This window comes from Myotis nattereri (genome assembly GCF_964212035.1).
Source record: "Myotis nattereri genome assembly, chromosome: 5".
In the NCBI taxonomy this organism is placed as follows: Eukaryota; Metazoa; Chordata; class Mammalia; order Chiroptera; family Vespertilionidae; genus Myotis; species Myotis nattereri.
The window spans coordinates 29,422,506-29,439,401 of NC_138080.1; the positions used below are offsets into that span (position 1 = coordinate 29,422,506).

Sequence of the window (16,896 nt, forward strand, 5' to 3'; positions counted from 1 at the left end):
TTCCAGGGAGTAAAGATTATGTAGCTTAAGCATGATTGTTCGTAGTTAAAGTGATTAATTTCCCACCTGGCACTTAGTTAAGAGGTTTTATTCCCTTCCTAACTTAAGGGGAAAATCCCTACCTGGGGAAACAACCTTTCTCAGAGAGGCGACCTTGGTTAAAACACATAGTGCCAAGAAGGTGAGCAAACATATTAAGAACAGTATGCCATATATGCCAGGTCCCTTGAAACAGCAAGCATGGACCGGCTCCTGGCAAATGATGCTGGGGTCCTGCCCCAGCAGGTCCAGGGGTCCCCAAAGGTGTAGACGGAGTCGACGAAGAAGGAAGGACACAGAGACAGTGTTCAGTTGATCAGCAGCCTAGCCAGGATCTCTAGCCAGGATCTCCAGCCAAGTTCTGGTCTGGATCTCCAGCGAAGTTCTGTGTCCATGTTCTCTTGCTAGGTTCTCCAGCCAGGTTCTCCAGCCAAGTTCTGGTCTGGATCTCCAGAGAGGTTCTGCTCTGGATCTACAGCGAAGTTCTGGTTAGGATCTCCAGCCAGGTTCTGTGGCCATGTTGTCTCACTAGGTTCTCCAGCCAGGTTCTGTCCAGGTTCTCCAGCCAGGTTCAGTCCAGGTTCTCCAGCCAGGTTCAGTCACCAGGTTCTAGTCAGGTTCTCTTGCCAATTTCTGTAGTCAGGTTCAGTCCAGGATCTTTTGCCATGTTCCCTCGCTAGGTTCTGTCTCTAGGTTCTGAGGCCAGTTTCTGTCCAGGATCTTTTGCCATGTTCTCTCCAGCGAAGTTCTTCTGTCTCTAGAGAACGTTCTGTGTAGGTTCTGTGCCTAGGTTCTGTCTCTGTCGGTTCTGTCTTGTTACATCTGTATTTATACCAGTTGATTCCAATCCTATCAATCTCTATTCCAAAGGTTAGGGCGTTTCTTATCTCCATTCCAGGGAGTAAAGATTATGTAGCTTAAGCATGATTGTTCGTAGTTAAAGTGATTAATTTCCCACCTGGCACTTAGTTAAGAGGTTTTATTCCCTTCCTAACTTAAGGGGAAAATCCCTACCTGGGGAAACAACCTTTCTCAGAGAGGCGACCTTGGTTAAAACACATAGTGCCAAGAAGGTGAGCAAACATATTAAGAACAGTATGCCATATATGCCAGGTCCCTTGAAACAGCAAGCATGGACCGGCTCCTGGCAAATGATGCTGGGGTCCTGCCCCAGCAGGTCCAGGGGTCCCCAAAGGTGTAGACGGAGTCGACGAAGAAGGAAGGACACAGAGACAGTGTTCAGTTGATCAGCAGCCTAGCCAGGATCTCTAGCCAGGATCTCCAGCCAAGTTCTGGTCTGGATCTCCAGCGAAGTTCTGTGTCCATGTTCTCTTGCTAGGTTCTCCAGCCAGGTTCTCCAGCCAAGTTCTGGTCTGGATCTCCAGAGAGGTTCTGCTCTGGATCTACAGCGAAGTTCTGGTTAGGATCTCCAGCCAGGTTCTGTGGCCATGTTGTCTCACTAGGTTCTCCAGCCAGGTTCTGTCCAGGTTCTCCAGCCAGGTTCAGTCCAGGTTCTCCAGCCAGGTTCAGTCACCAGGTTCTAGTCAGGTTCTCTTGCCAATTTCTGTAGTCAGGTTCAGTCCAGGATCTTTTGCCATGTTCCCTCGCTAGGTTCTGTCTCTAGGTTCTGAGGCCAGTTTCTGTCCAGGATCTTTTGCCATGTTCTCTCCAGCGAAGTTCTTCTGTCTCTAGAGAACGTTCTGTGTAGGTTCTGTGCCTAGGTTCTGTCTCTGTCGGTTCTGTCTTGTTACATCTGTATTTATACCAGTTGATTCCAATCCTATCAATCTCTATTCCAAAGGTTAGGGCGTTTCTTATCTCCATTCCAGGGAGTAAAGATTATGTAGCTTAAGCATGATTGTTCGTAGTTAAAGTGATTAATTTCCCACCTGGCACTTAGTTAAGAGGTTTTATTCCCTTCCTAACTTAAGGGGAAAATCCCTACCTGGGGAAACAACCTTTCTCAGAGAGGCGACCTTGGTTAAAACACATAGTGCCAAGAAGGTGAGCAAACATATTAAGAACAGTATGCCATATATGCCAGGTCCCTTGAAACAGCAAGCATGGACCGGCTCCTGGCAAATGATGCTGGGGTCCTGCCCCAGCAGGTCCAGGGGTCCCCAAAGGTGTAGACGGAGTCGACGAAGAAGGAAGGACACAGAGACAGTGTTCAGTTGATCAGCAGCCTAGCCAGGATCTCTAGCCAGGATCTCCAGCCAAGTTCTGGTCTGGATCTCCAGCGAAGTTCTGTGTCCATGTTCTCTTGCTAGGTTCTCCAGCCAGGTTCTCCAGCCAAGTTCTGGTCTGGATCTCCAGAGAGGTTCTGCTCTGGATCTACAGCGAAGTTCTGGTTAGGATCTCCAGCCAGGTTCTGTGGCCATGTTGTCTCACTAGGTTCTCCAGCCAGGTTCTGTCCAGGTTCTCCAGCCAGGTTCAGTCCAGGTTCTCCAGCCAGGTTCAGTCACCAGGTTCTAGTCAGGTTCTCTTGCCAATTTCTGTAGTCAGGTTCAGTCCAGGATCTTTTGCCATGTTCCCTCGCTAGGTTCTGTCTCTAGGTTCTGAGGCCAGTTTCTGTCCAGGATCTTTTGCCATGTTCTCTCCAGCGAAGTTCTTCTGTCTCTAGAGAACGTTCTGTGTAGGTTCTGTGCCTAGGTTCTGTCTCTGTCGGTTCTGTCTTGTTACATCTGTATTTATACCAGTTGATTCCAATCCTATCAATCTCTATTCCAAAGGTTAGGGCGTTTCTTATCTCCATTCCAGGGAGTAAAGATTATGTAGCTTAAGCATGATTGTTCGTAGTTAAAGTGATTAATTTCCCACCTGGCACTTAGTTAAGAGGTTTTATTCCCTTCCTAACTTAAGGGGAAAATCCCTACCTGGGGAAACAACCTTTCTCAGAGAGGCGACCTTGGTTAAAACACATAGTGCCAAGAAGGTGAGCAAACATATTAAGAACAGTATGCCATATATGCCAGGTCCCTTGAAACAGCAAGCATGGACCGGCTCCCGGCAATTATTAGACGGAGACCCAGCATTTGGGGCGGGAATCCAGAGGTGGGTCCCGTGGGCGCTCCAGGACGCTGCAGTCTCATTTTTGGTGATGTTAACTTTGATCACTGGGCTAAGGTGGTGTCTCTATTGTAAAATTACTCTTTTTCTCGTTGTCGTTAATGAGTATCTTGGGGGAAAATACTTTGAGATCATGCAAATATCCTGTTTCTCCTCAGAACTTTCCACCACCCATTTTTAGTATCCATCAAGGGATCTTGGCTGCAACGATTATGAGGTATTTTCCCTGCGGTCATCTTCCATCTCCCTCACACAGCTTACGTTCACTAGTTTAAACTTTAGTGGCTGCCTTTTCTTTCCCTCCTTCCTTGTACAGTCACTAACTGGAAGAGCTGCGTGTAGTGAGGGCCGACGGAACCAAGACCACTCAGCGCGCGGGCCAGCCCTGCACTCCCCGCCCTCCCAAGCCCCGCCCCGCCCTCCCAAGCCCCGCCCCGCCCTCCCAAGCCCCGCCCCAAGATGGCAGCCAGAGCGGGGCAGGGCACTCCTGGTCACGTGACCGCGCAGACGCTGACGTGGCCTCCGGGGGACGCCCAACGTGTCCCTCGCCGCGCCCCGTCCGCCGTCCAGTCCCCGCGGGCCCGATCTCAAGATGGCGGCGCCCAGCAGAAGGAGGAACGGCGGCGACGGTGCGAGCTTGTGGGCTGCGCTGCTCCTGGCGGCCGTGGCGCTGAGGCCAGCAGAAGCGGTGTCCGAGCCCACGACGGTGGCGTTTGACGTGCGGCCCGGCGGCGTCGTGCACACCTTCTCCCAGAGCGTGGGCCCTGGGGTAACTGCCGCCGCTGCGCCGGAGGCTTGAGCCAAGTGCCCGCGGGGTCGGGTTCTGGGGAGGGGCTGCTGCCTGAGGAGAAGGCGCGGACTTCGGGGGTGCGGCCTCAGTATGAGTGCGGACTTGGGGCACAGTCGCCGGGTTCTGCCCGCAGTCCCTGCCTCCCCTCCCATGCCCAGCCCCCGGCCCCAGACCCAGGCGAGCTCCCAGCCCTTGCAGGCGGGGCGGCCCCGGGTGGGGAGAGGGGAGCTGGAGCCTGACGGGTGCGCGGCTCCGGGTCGCGCAGAAGGTCGGTCCCCTTGCAGCTGTGACTGGGAAGTGGACAGACGCTGCTCTTCCTGCCATTGCACAAGGTCCCCCATCTTGCATGTCACTGAAGGGTGAGGCCAGGCCCTCCTTTCCTGGGGCCGCAGGCCGACGTCTAGCCCAGCCCTGTCCCCAGCTTGTTGGAGAAGTCGCTGCCTCTTCCATCCTCCTCCTCCACCTCTGCGAGGGTATCGATTGAGCTGTTTGTGGAGTGCTCGCCCGCAGCCCGGTACTGTGCCCGGTGCTCTCTGTGCCAGGCCTGTTTTGCAGGGGAAGGAACGGAGGCTCAGAGAGGTTTGCACCTGTCCGAGAGCCACAGCAGCGCAGACACGGGCCCCAGGCGTTTCTGCCTCCAAAGCGGCCTGCAGGCGTCCCAGAGCCCTAGCTCCTGAAGGGTGGGCGTTAGAGCGGGGTGGCCTCCTCCCCGCCTTTATTCCCAGGAAGCCACGTGGGCTCGTCCCGGCCCAGACGCTCACTAGTGGGGAGGCAGGAAGGGGACTTCCGGGTTGTCAGTCAGTCACCCGGGGGCCTTGCAGGGCTGGCTTCCGGGGACCCCCCCCCCCACCCCCCGCCAGCGGAGTCTGCCTCTGCCTCCTTCCCCTTTAGGGTAGGTTTTCTCAGACATCCCAGGATCCTGCCCCTTCAGAGCTGAGGATTACATCCCACCGAGCCTTCCTTTCCGTTCCGTTTTCTAGGACCAGTATACGTGTGTGTTCACCTATGCTTCTCAAGGAGGGACCAACGAGGTGAGTTGTACAAAACGCCAGGTTGTCTGTCATACGGAGATGCTCTCCCGGGACAATGGGGTTGTCACAGGTGGTTAACTTACACTCACCGAATTCTTCTCAACCAGTAAACGCGAGAGAGCTCACGTTAAGTAGTGGCGGCAGTCCCACTCGGAATTCCACAGAGTGAACGGGTGTCGGGACAGCAGGAGGGACATGAGATGGGAATCCGCCACTCCCAAGAGGCTCTATTAGAGGCGTTGCATTTGTTTTCTGTGCTGACTAACCAATCACCGTGGACTTAGCAGCTTAAAACAACACCCATTCGTCATCCCTCCGTTCTGGAGGTCAGAAGCCCTGGTGGTCAGGGGGGTGCTTCGTAAGCTAAAATCGAGGCGTCAGGCAGCCTGGGCTTCCATCTTCCAGGCTCGATTTGTTGTCAGAATTCAGCTCCTTACAATGTAGGGCTGAGGGCCCCCTTTCCTTGCTGGCCATTTTCTCCACCTGATGGCAAAAGAGGAAGTGAAATAGATTCTAAGCACCAGCGGTCGCAACCTTTGGGACCTCCGGGACCACCAGTGGTCCGCGATCAGGACCATGGACCAGGACCACGGGTTGGTGACTACTGCTTTAGACGGTGAGAGCGGCCTCTGCTGGCAGCAAGGACTCAAGGGCGTCAGTCCCACAATCACCAAGAACTGATCCTGCCACCACCAGCAGAGTTGGAAGAAGGCCCCAAACTCCAATGGGAATACGGTCTGGCCTTCACCTTCATTTTGCTTGTGGGAGCGCAAAGGGGCAGCCCCACATACCCAGGCTTCCTTCCCCCCGTGTACCTCATCCCCTCCCCTTCGGTAACCACCAGTTGGCTCTATGTCTCGGGTCTGTTTCTGTTTTGTTTTTTTATTCATTTGTTTTGTTTTTTTTAGATTGCACATACAATTGAAACCATGTGGTGTTTGTCTTTCTCTTTCTCACTTGTTTCACTTAGCACAATTACACTCTGGGTCCATCCTGATTGTTGCAAGCGGGAAGATTTCATTCCTTTTTAGCGCTGAGTAATAGTCCATAGTGTGTACATACCACATCCTCGTGAGGCAGCCTTGTGTGAGCACGCAGCCGCATGTTGCTAGTTCTGCACCTTCTCTGGGGGGGGCACCCCCACGTACACCGCACTGCCCCACTCACTCCGCATGAGTCCTGTGTGGCTACCTCAACATTTTGCTAACTCCGAATCTTCATTGGGTGGGGAGGCCCCTGTGAGCACACAGCAGCACTTCACTACCTCTGTACTTCCTCTGGCCAGGGGAGCCCTTTGGCCGGTACTGCAATGTTTTGCGAGCTTTGCACTTTCACCGGGGGAGGGGGCTCCAGGTGCACACACAGCCCAGTGGGACACCCTGTCGTACCTGCTGGGCCAATCTCGGGGGGAGGGGCCCCTTGTATGCATGCTGTGGCACCCCCCTCTTCCTGCTGGGTCTGGCTGGAACTGGCTGAGACCCTGCTACAGCACCCTCCAGTTTGGCCAGAGAACCTGGATGGAGAGGGGAAACATAAATAATGGCGCTTACTGGTTCCTCTGGTCTGAGCTTTCTCAGCTCGCAGAGAGCTTCTCAGCCTTCTCTGTGAGGTTCCTGTGTCTTGGTTGTGCAGAAGCTGTATAATTGGCTCACATTGTCTCTCAGGAGGAGTGTGCTAAGTATTTCAATTTCATGTGCTCTAGGAGGGGACGAGCTCTGTGTCCACCTACAGCGCCATCTTGGACCTGCTTTTTGAATTACACACTTTAAAAGGGTGAACTGTACAGTATGTGTAAACTAGTGATTTGTTCCTGTGTGGGTGCTCCAGGCAAAAGGCATCTAGGTGACCATTTACTCCCATTTAATTAACATAAAAATGGCCTTGTTCCCATTAATGAAAAAGCTTTGATATTAAATGGAGAGTACCAGTGATCTGAGTCCATTATTACTCTTGGGAGGGACTGTAAACCCATTTACTAACAAACTGTGGAAGTGCCTTAGGCAGCCTGGAACATAAGAGCGGGTTTGCCATTTCCTTTTGGCCAGATTTCCAGAGGCCATAAAAATTAGAATACGCAGGTAGTGGGGTGTTTTGGAACCAGTTTAAATTTTTAATTTTTTTAAATACATACTTTTACTGATTTCAGAGAGGAAGGGAGAGGAAAAGAGAGAGATAGAAACATCAATGATGAGAGAGAATCATTGATCGGCTGCCTCTTGCACACCCCACACTGGGGATTGAGCCTGCAACCCAGGCATGTGCCCTGACTGGGAATCAAACCGTGACCTCCTGGTTCATAGATGGATGCTCAACCACTGAGCCACTCCAGCCGGGCTAAAATTTTAATTTTTAAATGGCTAATACGTTCACATCATCCAAAAAGAAAAACATATAAAAAATTCACAGTATCTTCTACTAGTCTAGTTCCTGCCCACATCCTACAGGTATCCACAATTATTAAAATTCTGTGTCTTTTCTGAGAACTTTATGCCTCTGCAAGCAGGCATGAATGTATTGTCTTTCCTTTTTTTATTTTATTTTTCTTAATATCCATTATTTTTTAGGGCAGGTTTAGGTTCACAGCAAAATTGAGCAGAAGGCGTAGAGATTTTGATGTATCTTCTTGCCCTTCCCCACATGCACAGGCTCCCCTATTGTCAGCATCCCCCACCAGCGTAGTGAACCTACATTGACACATCATTGTCACCCCAAGTTCATAGTTGACGTTAGGGCTTACTCTTGCTATGCATTTTGTGGGTTTGATCAAATGTATAAAGATGTGTATCCCAATTGCAGTATCATGTAGAGCAGTTTCACTGCCCCTGAGCAGAGTGGGGGCACCTGAAGCCAAGCTCCAGCGGGAGGTCCAGGAAAGGTTCACTCACTCACTTTGCAGAACTGGAAGCAGATGGGCAGCTCTCAGAGCTAGCCTGCGCTCGCCAGGCTGTGTGTTCCGGACTGACCCATGTCTTTCTCCTCTCCCCAGAAGTGGCAGATGAGCCTGGGGACCAGCGAAGACCACCAGCACTTCACCTGCACCATCTGGAGGTGAGCTGTGGGCCTCAGCGGTGGGTGTCCTGGGCGGTGAGTGGACTGCTGCTCTGGGCAGCAGGGAAAGAGAGGGGCAGACACTCCAATAGGGTCCTGCACCCCTACAGTGGCACACGGAATGCCACAGAGGGAGGACTTCTTTATGCTTCTGCCAGCAGGCGTGAATGTACTCTCTTACCTTATTTTTTGTTTTTGCTTTTTTGAGTAGACATTTTTTTTTTAGAGCAGTTTTAGGTTCACGGCAAAATTGAGCAGAAAGCAGAGATTTTGATGTATCTTCTTGCCCCTCCCCACATGCACAGGCTCCCCCGTTGTCAGCATCCCCCACCAGAGTGGGACATTTGTGGGCAGGGACCGGAGAGCTCCCCAGGGAAGCGCACCGACACTGAGGCCACGAGGAGGTTGTGGGGACTGAGGAACTGCAGTCCAGGCAGTAGCCACAGCACCAGAGAGAGGGGTCAGGCTCCCCAGATGCTCACCTGCCACTGTCACCCTCCGTCACACTCATGGTCATGGGCTCCGCCTCCCTGCCAGGGACTGATGTCTTGTTCACCCTTCTGGTTACCCCACTGCTGGTGCCCCCTTGAGGGGTGGTAAGCCGGGGAAGGGATGGAGGAAAGGGAGTGCATGGCCCTGGGTGGGGAGGAGGGTGATGGGACTTCATGCAATCGTGTCCCTTCTGCCCTGGGCTCTTCTGCCTCGTATGTGCCACCTTAAGCAGAGCCAAGCTCTCGAGCATTTGTTGTGTGCCCGACAGAACGTCCAAGCTGTGTCTTCACCCTCAGTGGACCAGGGTCCACAGATCAACAAATTGGACACAGTGGGAGAGCAGGGACTCGCCATTAATGAAAGGAAGTGGCGCATTTTTTCTTTATTGAATTTATTGGGGTGACATTGGTTAATAAAATTGTATAAGTTTGAGGTATACAATAAGGACACGACACTTTTTAATGCATTTTTAAATGTTTTTATTGATTTTTAGAGAGAGGAAAGGAGAGGGTCAGATAGAAACACTGATGTATCACCAGTCAGCTGCCTCCTGTATGCCCCCTAATGGGGATCGAGCCTGCAACCCGGCCTGTGCCCTGACCAGGAATGGAACCAGGGACCTCTTGGCATATGGGTCAGTGCTCAACCACTGGAGCAGCACTGGCCAGGCTTAATGCATTTTTTAAATCCTCACCTGATAATATGTTCTTTGATTTTTAGAGCGGGGAGAGAGAGAGGAACATTGATTATTTGCCTCCCATACGTGCTCCGATCAGGGATTGAACCTACAACCTTCTTTTGGTGTATAGGATGATGCTCCAACCAACTGAGCCACCCAGCCAGGGCGACACAGCACGTTTTAATCACACTTGCAGGTGTCACCCCACAGTCTCAGTGCTAAGCAAGCAGCAGGTACTTACTAAGTGCTATTGGGAAGATTCTTGCCTTTCTGCTGCACGGCCCAGGGGCCAGGCACCCAGCATCCTCACAGGTCATACCCTGCCTGTGGCACATCTCCTGGCCTCAGAGAGAAGTATCACAAGGAAGGAGCCAGGGACCCCCTCATTACAGGGAAGGCTTGTTACAGGGTGCATTCTACCGTGTGCACATCGCTGCCTCTCACAGGGTATGTGAGCTACCAGCCCTCGGGGGGCACAGACCCAGGCCATGCAGCCCCAAGGACTCACTGAGCCCGACACCTGCTCAGTGGGGCCACTTGCTCAGCCTTCAGATTTAGACATGGACTGACCCTCCATCCATGCAGAGGTTTTGAGAATCTGGGAGACTCTCTGGATGCCACCTCTTTATCCCTCCCACTTCCCCTCACACGCCCGTCCCTAACACCTTCTCCCTGGCTGCCTTCTCTATTCCCCGCCCCATTACGTCTGCTTTTCACACAATGGCCGGTTGGAGCTCTTCGTACGGCAGACATCATCACCCCCTTGTTGGCACCTGTCCTCTCTTTTCTTGTGTGTTAATCCTCACCCAGTATTTTTCTATTGATTTTTAGAGAGAGGGGAGAGAGAGAGAGAGAAACATCGATGTCAGAGATCACATTGATCAGTTGCCTCCCACACATGCCCTGACCAGGGCCAGGGATCGGGCCTGCAACTGAGGTATGTGCCCTTGACCGGAATCGAACCCGGAACCCTTCAGTCCGCGGGCTGACACTCTATCCACTGAGCAAAACCTGCTAGGGCACCAGTCCTCCTCCCTTGGCTCCTCCCTGTGCTCTGGCCATACTGACCTCATGTTTATTAAATGCCCCACTTGCACCCTCTGAGGGCCCTCTGCAGCAACCATTTCCTCTGCCTGGGGCAGCCCTCCCCCCTGCTTCCTAGTTCACTCCTATATTTCTCACCCTCCAGGATGTTGCTGTGGCCCCCATGCAATACCTGGATATTGTTGGCAGTCGATAAAAAGTATTTGGTGAAAGAGCATGAGGGTCCCTGCCCTAGAACAGCTTGCCTTCAGAAGGGGAAAGAGGCTTGTCAATAAACCAGCCAGAAGAATGTTCTGGAAAAGGAAAGGGAATGATGTTGAGGGGCCCCATCCAGACTCCCCAGTCAGCAGTGCTTGGAAACACGACCCTGGGCTGATCCCTCGCCCGACCTTTCTCTGCAGGCCCCAGGGCAAGTCCTACCTGTACTTCACACAGTTCAAGGCCGAGGTGCGGGGTGCGGAGATCGAGTACGGCATGGCCTATGTGAGTATCAGCTGGGCCCTCGGGGTGGGTGCTGAGGTGTCCCCTGGGGAGACAGGCAAGATGAGGAGGTGACATAACTTGGAAGAATGTGGGACACTGCCGACCCCAGTTTGGAGGCGCAGGGAAAGGCGGTGGTGGTGCCCAAAGCGGGACCTGCTGACCTCCAGAGACAGGCAGGTGGAACAGGAAGTGGACACCCCGGCGTCACCCACCTTCTGCCTGCCAGTCTCCTGCTGGGGCCCCCATTGGAAAAGCCAGCAGGAAGCTAGAGGGCAGGGTTGCCTGGATGCTCAGCTCTGGGACACGAAGAGGGACCGCAAGGGTGGCAGTGGCCCTGAGGCAGGCGTGTGGCTCACGGTGTGTGGGGGGGTGTCACATCCTTGGCCTCAGAGACCTGTGGTTCATGGCCTGGGCAGTGCCTGACCCCACAGCCCTTTCCAGAGGCCGCCACACTGCAGAGCCTGCCATGTTCCCACCACCCTCACCAGTTCAGGGTCCGCCAAGAGCAGAACCAGCAGGAGACAGGCGGCCAGGTAGAGAGTGTTTGCCAGGAAGTGGCTTCTGCCACAGGGACTGACCAAGCCGCTCTGGAGTCCAGAGGCCAGGCAGGCGGAGGCAGGGGTGGGTGTGGTTTCTTGAGGGAAGCCTCCGCTCTGCTCCGAAGATCGCGCCCAGTGACTGAGTCAGGGCCACCCAGGGCATCAGGACCCTCTCAGGATGGGCTTTTGTCGCACGCGCAGAACACTTCACAGCAGCACCTAGCGCAGTCAGTGCACAGCTGCAGACACGGCTGCTCAGGGTGACACATCAGACACACACCTTTGCACTAATGACTCTCCAGGGTCCCTTTAAAACTCTATTTTAGCTCATTTGAGAGCACAATTCTAATTTTTAAAAATTACATTCAAGAGACTGCTGTGTTTGTCCCATTTCCATAAATTAAGGAAAAATTGAATTAAATACCTTCTTACTAGGATTTGCAGTGAAGGCACGAAGCTTGAAGCCAGTTGACAATCTCTTCAGTAGATTAGCCAGCCACTTCTCCTGGATTCTCTGTGTGCTCAGAAAAGTGTCACCCGGCTCTTCAGGAAAAGCACGAGGTTTTAGTCTGTGCCTCTTGGGAAAGCAAACCAAATCGTGTTCTTTCCTGATTAGGAAAGTTTCCACTTTTTCCCTTTCAGTCTCAAGCTGCGTTTGAAAGAGAGAGTGACGTTCCCCTGAAAAATGAGGAATTTGAAGTGACCAAAACAGCAGGTGTGTAAGGGTGGATTGTGGACGTGGAACCCAGATCCTGGGGGAGGTGGGGGAGAGGTGACAACAGAGGGCCCTCAGGGCCAGGCGGGGAGGGACGACAGTTGCAGGGCACATCCGGACTGCAGGGCAGGCATCCGTAACTGTTCCTGTAAAGGGCCCCACCGTAAACATTTTCAGTTTTGTGGGACCGATGGCCTCTGTTGCAACTGCTCAACCTGCCCCCATCGGGCAAAGGGCAACCACGTGTCAGTGAATGGATGTGGCTGCGTTTTAACAAAACTTTAATACTTTATGAGCTTGGAAATGTGAATGTCACGTCACTTTCCCGTGTCACAAAATACCATTTTCTTTAGATTTTTGTTAAAATGCCCTTAGCTCAAGAGTGGCAGGCCACACTGTGCCAGTCCCTGACTGATGGCTTGTGGCCCATGGGAGAGCTGTGACCTCCACACGGCCTGGCTGTCCTGGGCTCTGTGACCAGGAACAGCTGCAAGATTGGGATCTCCAGCCCTGGCTGGTATTCTCAATGGTTAGAGTGTTGGCCCGCACACCAAAGGGTCACAGGTTTGATTCCTGATCAAGGGCAAGTACCTGGGTTGCCGGTTGCATCCTCGGCCCCGGTTGGGGCATATGCAGGAGGCAACCAATCGATGTTTCTCTGTCTTCGCGCGTCTCTCTCTCTCTCTCTCTCTCTCTCTCTCTCGAGGATTAACAAAACAAAAAAAAAGATTGGGCCGAAACCGGTTTGGCTCAGTGGATGGAGCATCGGCCTGCGGACTGGGGGGTCCCGGGTTCGATTCCGGTCGGGGGCATGTACCTGGGTTGCGGGCATATCCCCAGTGGGGGATGTGCAGGAGGCGGCTGGTCAATGTTTCTCTCTCATCGATGTTTCTGACTATCTCTCTCCCTTCCTCTCTGTGAAAAATCAATAAAATATATTAAAAAAAAAAAAAAAGATTGGGACCTCCTGACCTCCTGAAAGCCACCCACCCCAGTCCTCTGAGCCATGTTTAGCCACAAAGGGCAGATACTGAACAGAAAGAGGTGGGGAGCTGTGAAGTTGGGGCTTGGCGTTCCAGAGCAAGGGTGGACAAATGAGTGGTTAGGATAATGGACATGGGAGCTAGCTGGGGAGGGGTGGGGGATGCCCTGAGGGTCCTGGGTTTCAGGGGAAAGATGAGGTGAAGGAACCCATGTGGCTATGGATGTCATTAGGCATGAAACCCTGGGAAGAAGATGGCATGGCAGTGCTTTAGGGAGGAGGAGCCTGAGTCTAGATGGAGCCCCGCTTGCAGGCCCTTGAGGACGTGGGGACCATTCAGAGTAGAGGCCAAGGACAGAGGATGTTAGGTTTCGGGCAGACCCTGAGCCCTAGGGCACACAGACTTGCACAGGGAATCGGTCTGGCTAGGTGTGGCCGATGGCGTTTGCAGATTCCCTGGCCCGGCTGTAAAAGCATCATGTGGCCCTAGAACAAGTTTGCCAGCGTGAGCAGGAGGTGACACAGCCTGGCCCCACCCCACTCACTTTCAGTGCGGCCAAATGACCATAATTTCCCCACCTTGAACTTTCCTGTGGACTCCCACTGCCCTCAGGAAAGGCCCACCATCCTCTTCACGTTTTTTCTGTCTCTCACTCATAAGACTTTCCGGGCTGGGGTTCTTTCCCTTTGCGGACTGCTCCCCTGCTCTGCCAGTCCCCACCGGGCCCTACCCTGGCCCAAGAGCGTGTGGGCGGTCTCAAGGGCCCTACCATGCATTTCTTGTTTTGCAGTGTCCCACAGGCCCGGGGCGTTCAAGGCTGAGCTGTCCAAGCTGGTGATCGTGGCCAAGGCGTCACGCAGTGAGCTGTGACCAGCAGCCCCCTTGAGGGCGGCTTCCTCTCATCTCTACTGAAAGGGCGGTGCCCTGTGAGATCGGGCACATTTTTGGCTTTCTAGGCGGCACTGTTGGTTTTCTGCCTGGCTGATGTTGCCCTCCTCAGACGGGTTCCAGGGTGGCTGAGGCCCTGGGACAGAGTCCAGGGGGCCAGGAGGTTGAGCGGTGCTGTGCGCCCCCCCCTCCCAGTTCCCCATCTCCCCAGCACCACCGCCACGCACCCCCTGCCCCCGCTCTTCTGAACACAGAGTGTGGGTCTGCGCCCGCTGCCGCTTGTCGTACCAGGAGAGGCATCAGCACAGGTGGGGCCGCAGCTTCCTAAAGCCAGCAGTCTCCCTTGGGATCAGGCCAGACTCCGACGCTGATGCTCCGGGGAAGAGTAGTCCTGCTGCCCTCTGACCTCAGGTTGACTGTTTTTTTACAACTTCCCCAGGAGACCACCTTCCAGACTAACTGGAAAGAAGTGAAATGTCCTTTTGTATTTAAATAAATAAGAGTTTAAAAGGAACTGCATGGACTGGGTGTCTGGTGCTGCTGCCCGCCTGGCAGGGCGTGAGGGGCAAGGGCCCAGGGGTGACAACAGTAGGAAGCTGGCTGCCCTCACTCCCCTCCTCTGTTGGAAACAGGTGGGCTGTGTCCCCCAAGACACAGAGTTTGAGGCGCAGCGTTTCTCTGGGTACAAAAGCAGCGAGAGCTGAGGGAGGCGGCCGTGAGCCTGCTCCTCGGCCCGGGCACTGCAACTCCCTGAACACGGCCAGCAGCCCCGCCACGTCCCGCAGGTCACACAGGGGGCCTGGTGGGGGTGAGCACTCCAGGGCCGACCTGCTCTTTTGACCCAGCTGTTGGCTTTGCTTAGTTTTCTAAAGCCAGGTTGTAGTAGGGTGACTTAAAAAAAATCAGCCCTAGCTGGCTTGGCTCAGTGGATAGAGCGTCAGCCTGCGGACTGAAGGGTCCCAGGTTCCATTCCAGCCAAGGGCACATGCCTGGGTTGCGGGCTCCATCCCCAGTGGGGGGCGTGCAGGAGGCAGCCGATCAATGATTCTCTGTCATCATTGACGTTTCTGTCTCTCTCTCCTCCGTTCCTCTCTGAAATCAATAAAGAAATTAAAAAAAAAAATCACAGGCAAACAAAAATAAATGAAACCCAAATCAGAGGTGCCCTGGTCTCCCAGCTGTGGGGGGGCTGGGAGCCTGACCTGAGCCTAACTTCTGTGTCTTCACGAGCAAACAGGAAAAGAAACCGTGTGGCTGTGAATCGGGGTCCCTCCTAATTGGAATCACCCTGTTGGACCAACGGAGGCCTCTCTCTACCTTTCACTCCCCTGTGCCGACCTGAGGGCCAGACACTGCTGTGCCCACTTGCCAGAGCAGCAGTGGGCTGGGAGCATTTGGGGTCCTGTCCGAAGTCTCACCTGGAGGAAGCAGAGCGAGGCTCCCTCTGTCCACACCCCCAGCGGGCCCTGCAGCCGGACGGTGTCAGGTCGGGGTCATGAGCGCGAAGAGTAACTGTGCTCAGAACCACCATCGAAGAGGCGTGCCACAGAATTCAGTAATTAGTTTATGTGCCATGAGATGAAAAAGGTTAAAAATCACTGCACTAGGGGGAATCAACAGATGAGATGAAGCAGAGGATCAAGTCAGCGATTTGGAAGACAAGATAGTGTAAAACACCCAATTAGGACAGCAAAAAGAGAAAAAAATTTTAAATGAAGGTAGTTTGCCCTAGCTGGTTTGGCTCAGTGGATAGAGCATCGGACTGCAGAATGCAGGGGCACATGCCCGGGTTGCGGACTTGATCCCTGGTAGGGGGCATATAGGAGGCAGCCAATCAATGATTCTCTCTTATCATTGATGTTTCTCTCTGCTTCTCCCCTCCTCTCTGAAATCAATAAAAATATTTTTTTTAATAATTTTTTTAAAATGAAGGTAGTTTAAGAGACCTCTGGGACCTCAGGCATACCAACATTCCATCATAAGGGTACCAGAAGAAGAAAGAGCAAGGGATAGAAAACCTATTTGAGCCCTAGCCAGTTTGGCTCAGTGATAGAGCATCGGTCTGCTGACTGACGGGTCCCAGGTTCTATTCCAGTCAAGGGCATGTACCTGGGTTGCAGGCTTGATCCCTGGCCCTGGTCAGGGCATGTGAGGGAGACAACCAATTGATGTGTGTGTGTCTCTCTCTCGCGTTGATGTTTTTGTCTCTCCCTCTCCCTTCCACTCTCTCTAGAAATCAGTGGAAAAATATCCTCCGGTGAGGATTTAAAAAGGGAAAGAAAACCTATTTGAAGAAGAAATGACGGAAAACTTCCGTACCCTGGCAAAGGAAGCAGACATACAATGCCAGGCAGTGCTGAGTCTCAAAGAGGCCCACACCAAGACACACATAACTAAAATGCCAAAGGTTGAAGACGATCTTAAAGGCAGGTAGTTACCTACAAGGGACCTCCCACAAAACTCAGCTGAGCCCTACTGGTGTGGCTGTTGAGTGTCGACCTACGAACCAGCAAGTCTTGGTTCGAGTCCAGTCAGGGTGCATGTCCAGGTTTCAGGTTCCATCCCCAATAGGGGATGTGCAGGAGGCAGCCGATCGATAATTCTCTTATCGTTGATGTTTCTCTCTCCCTCTCCCTTCCTCCCTGAAATCAATAAAAAACATACGTGTTGTTTTTTTTTTTAAACTACAATGAGATCTCATCTCACACCTGTCAGAATGTCATCAATAAATCAACAAACAACAAGTGTTGACCAGGATGTGGAGAAAGGAAACCCTCATGCACTGTTGATGGAGTTGAAAATTGGTGCAACCACTACTATGGAAAACAGTACGGAGTTTCCTCAAAAGATTAAAAAGAGAGCAGTCATACCATCTAGCAATTGCACTTCTGGGTATTTATCCAAAGAAAACAAAAACACTAATTCAAAAAGATAATATGCTGCCTGGCCAGCATGGCTCACTGATTGAGCATTGACCTATGAACCAGGAGGTCATAGTTGATTCCCAGTCAGGGCATGTACCTGGGTTGCTGGCATAATCCCCAGTGTGGGGTGTGCAGGAGGCAGCCAACCAATGATTCTCTTTCATCACTGATG

General features: G+C 52.9%; 1 protein-coding gene across 3 annotated transcripts; it reads left to right on the plus strand.

Moving 5' to 3' along the window:
• Positions 1-3,671: 3,671 nt before the first annotated feature.
• Positions 3,672-14,900, plus strand: MYDGF (myeloid derived growth factor). Of its 3 annotated transcripts, XR_013996067.1 has the most exons (7): positions 3,672-3,877; positions 4,879-4,929; positions 7,916-7,977; positions 9,279-9,381; positions 10,594-10,675; positions 11,857-11,929; positions 13,703-14,306. XR_013996067.1 is itself a non-coding variant. In XM_081092521.1 (6 exons), the coding sequence occupies exons 1-6, from the start codon at positions 3,701-3,703 to the stop codon at positions 13,780-13,782; spliced, it is 525 nt and encodes a 174-aa protein (XP_080948647.1). In that variant the 5' UTR covers positions 3,672-3,700; the 3' UTR covers positions 13,783-14,900. The 3 variants fall into 3 exon arrangements, 2 of the variants coding, with proteins under 2 accessions (XP_080948647.1, XP_080948648.1); XM_081092521.1 differs by lacking the exon at positions 9,279-9,381 and having other exon boundaries at positions 13,703-14,900; XM_081092522.1 differs by lacking the exon at positions 13,703-14,306 and having other exon boundaries at positions 11,857-11,930.
• The last annotated feature ends 1,996 nt before the right edge of the window (positions 14,901-16,896 follow it).

Excerpts from the sequence above, each read along its gene's own strand:
- MYDGF (XM_081092521.1), top strand. The coding sequence starts at position 3,701 with ATGGCGGCGCCCAGCAGAAGGAGGAACGGCGGCGACGGTGCGAGCTTG. Across the intron at positions 3,878-4,878 it reads CCCAGAGCGTGGGCCCTGGG|GACCAGTATACGTGTGTGTT; the intron begins GTAACTGCCGCC and ends TCCGTTTTCTAG. Across the intron at positions 4,930-7,915 it reads CTCAAGGAGGGACCAACGAG|AAGTGGCAGATGAGCCTGGG; the intron begins GTGAGTTGTACA and ends TCCTCTCCCCAG.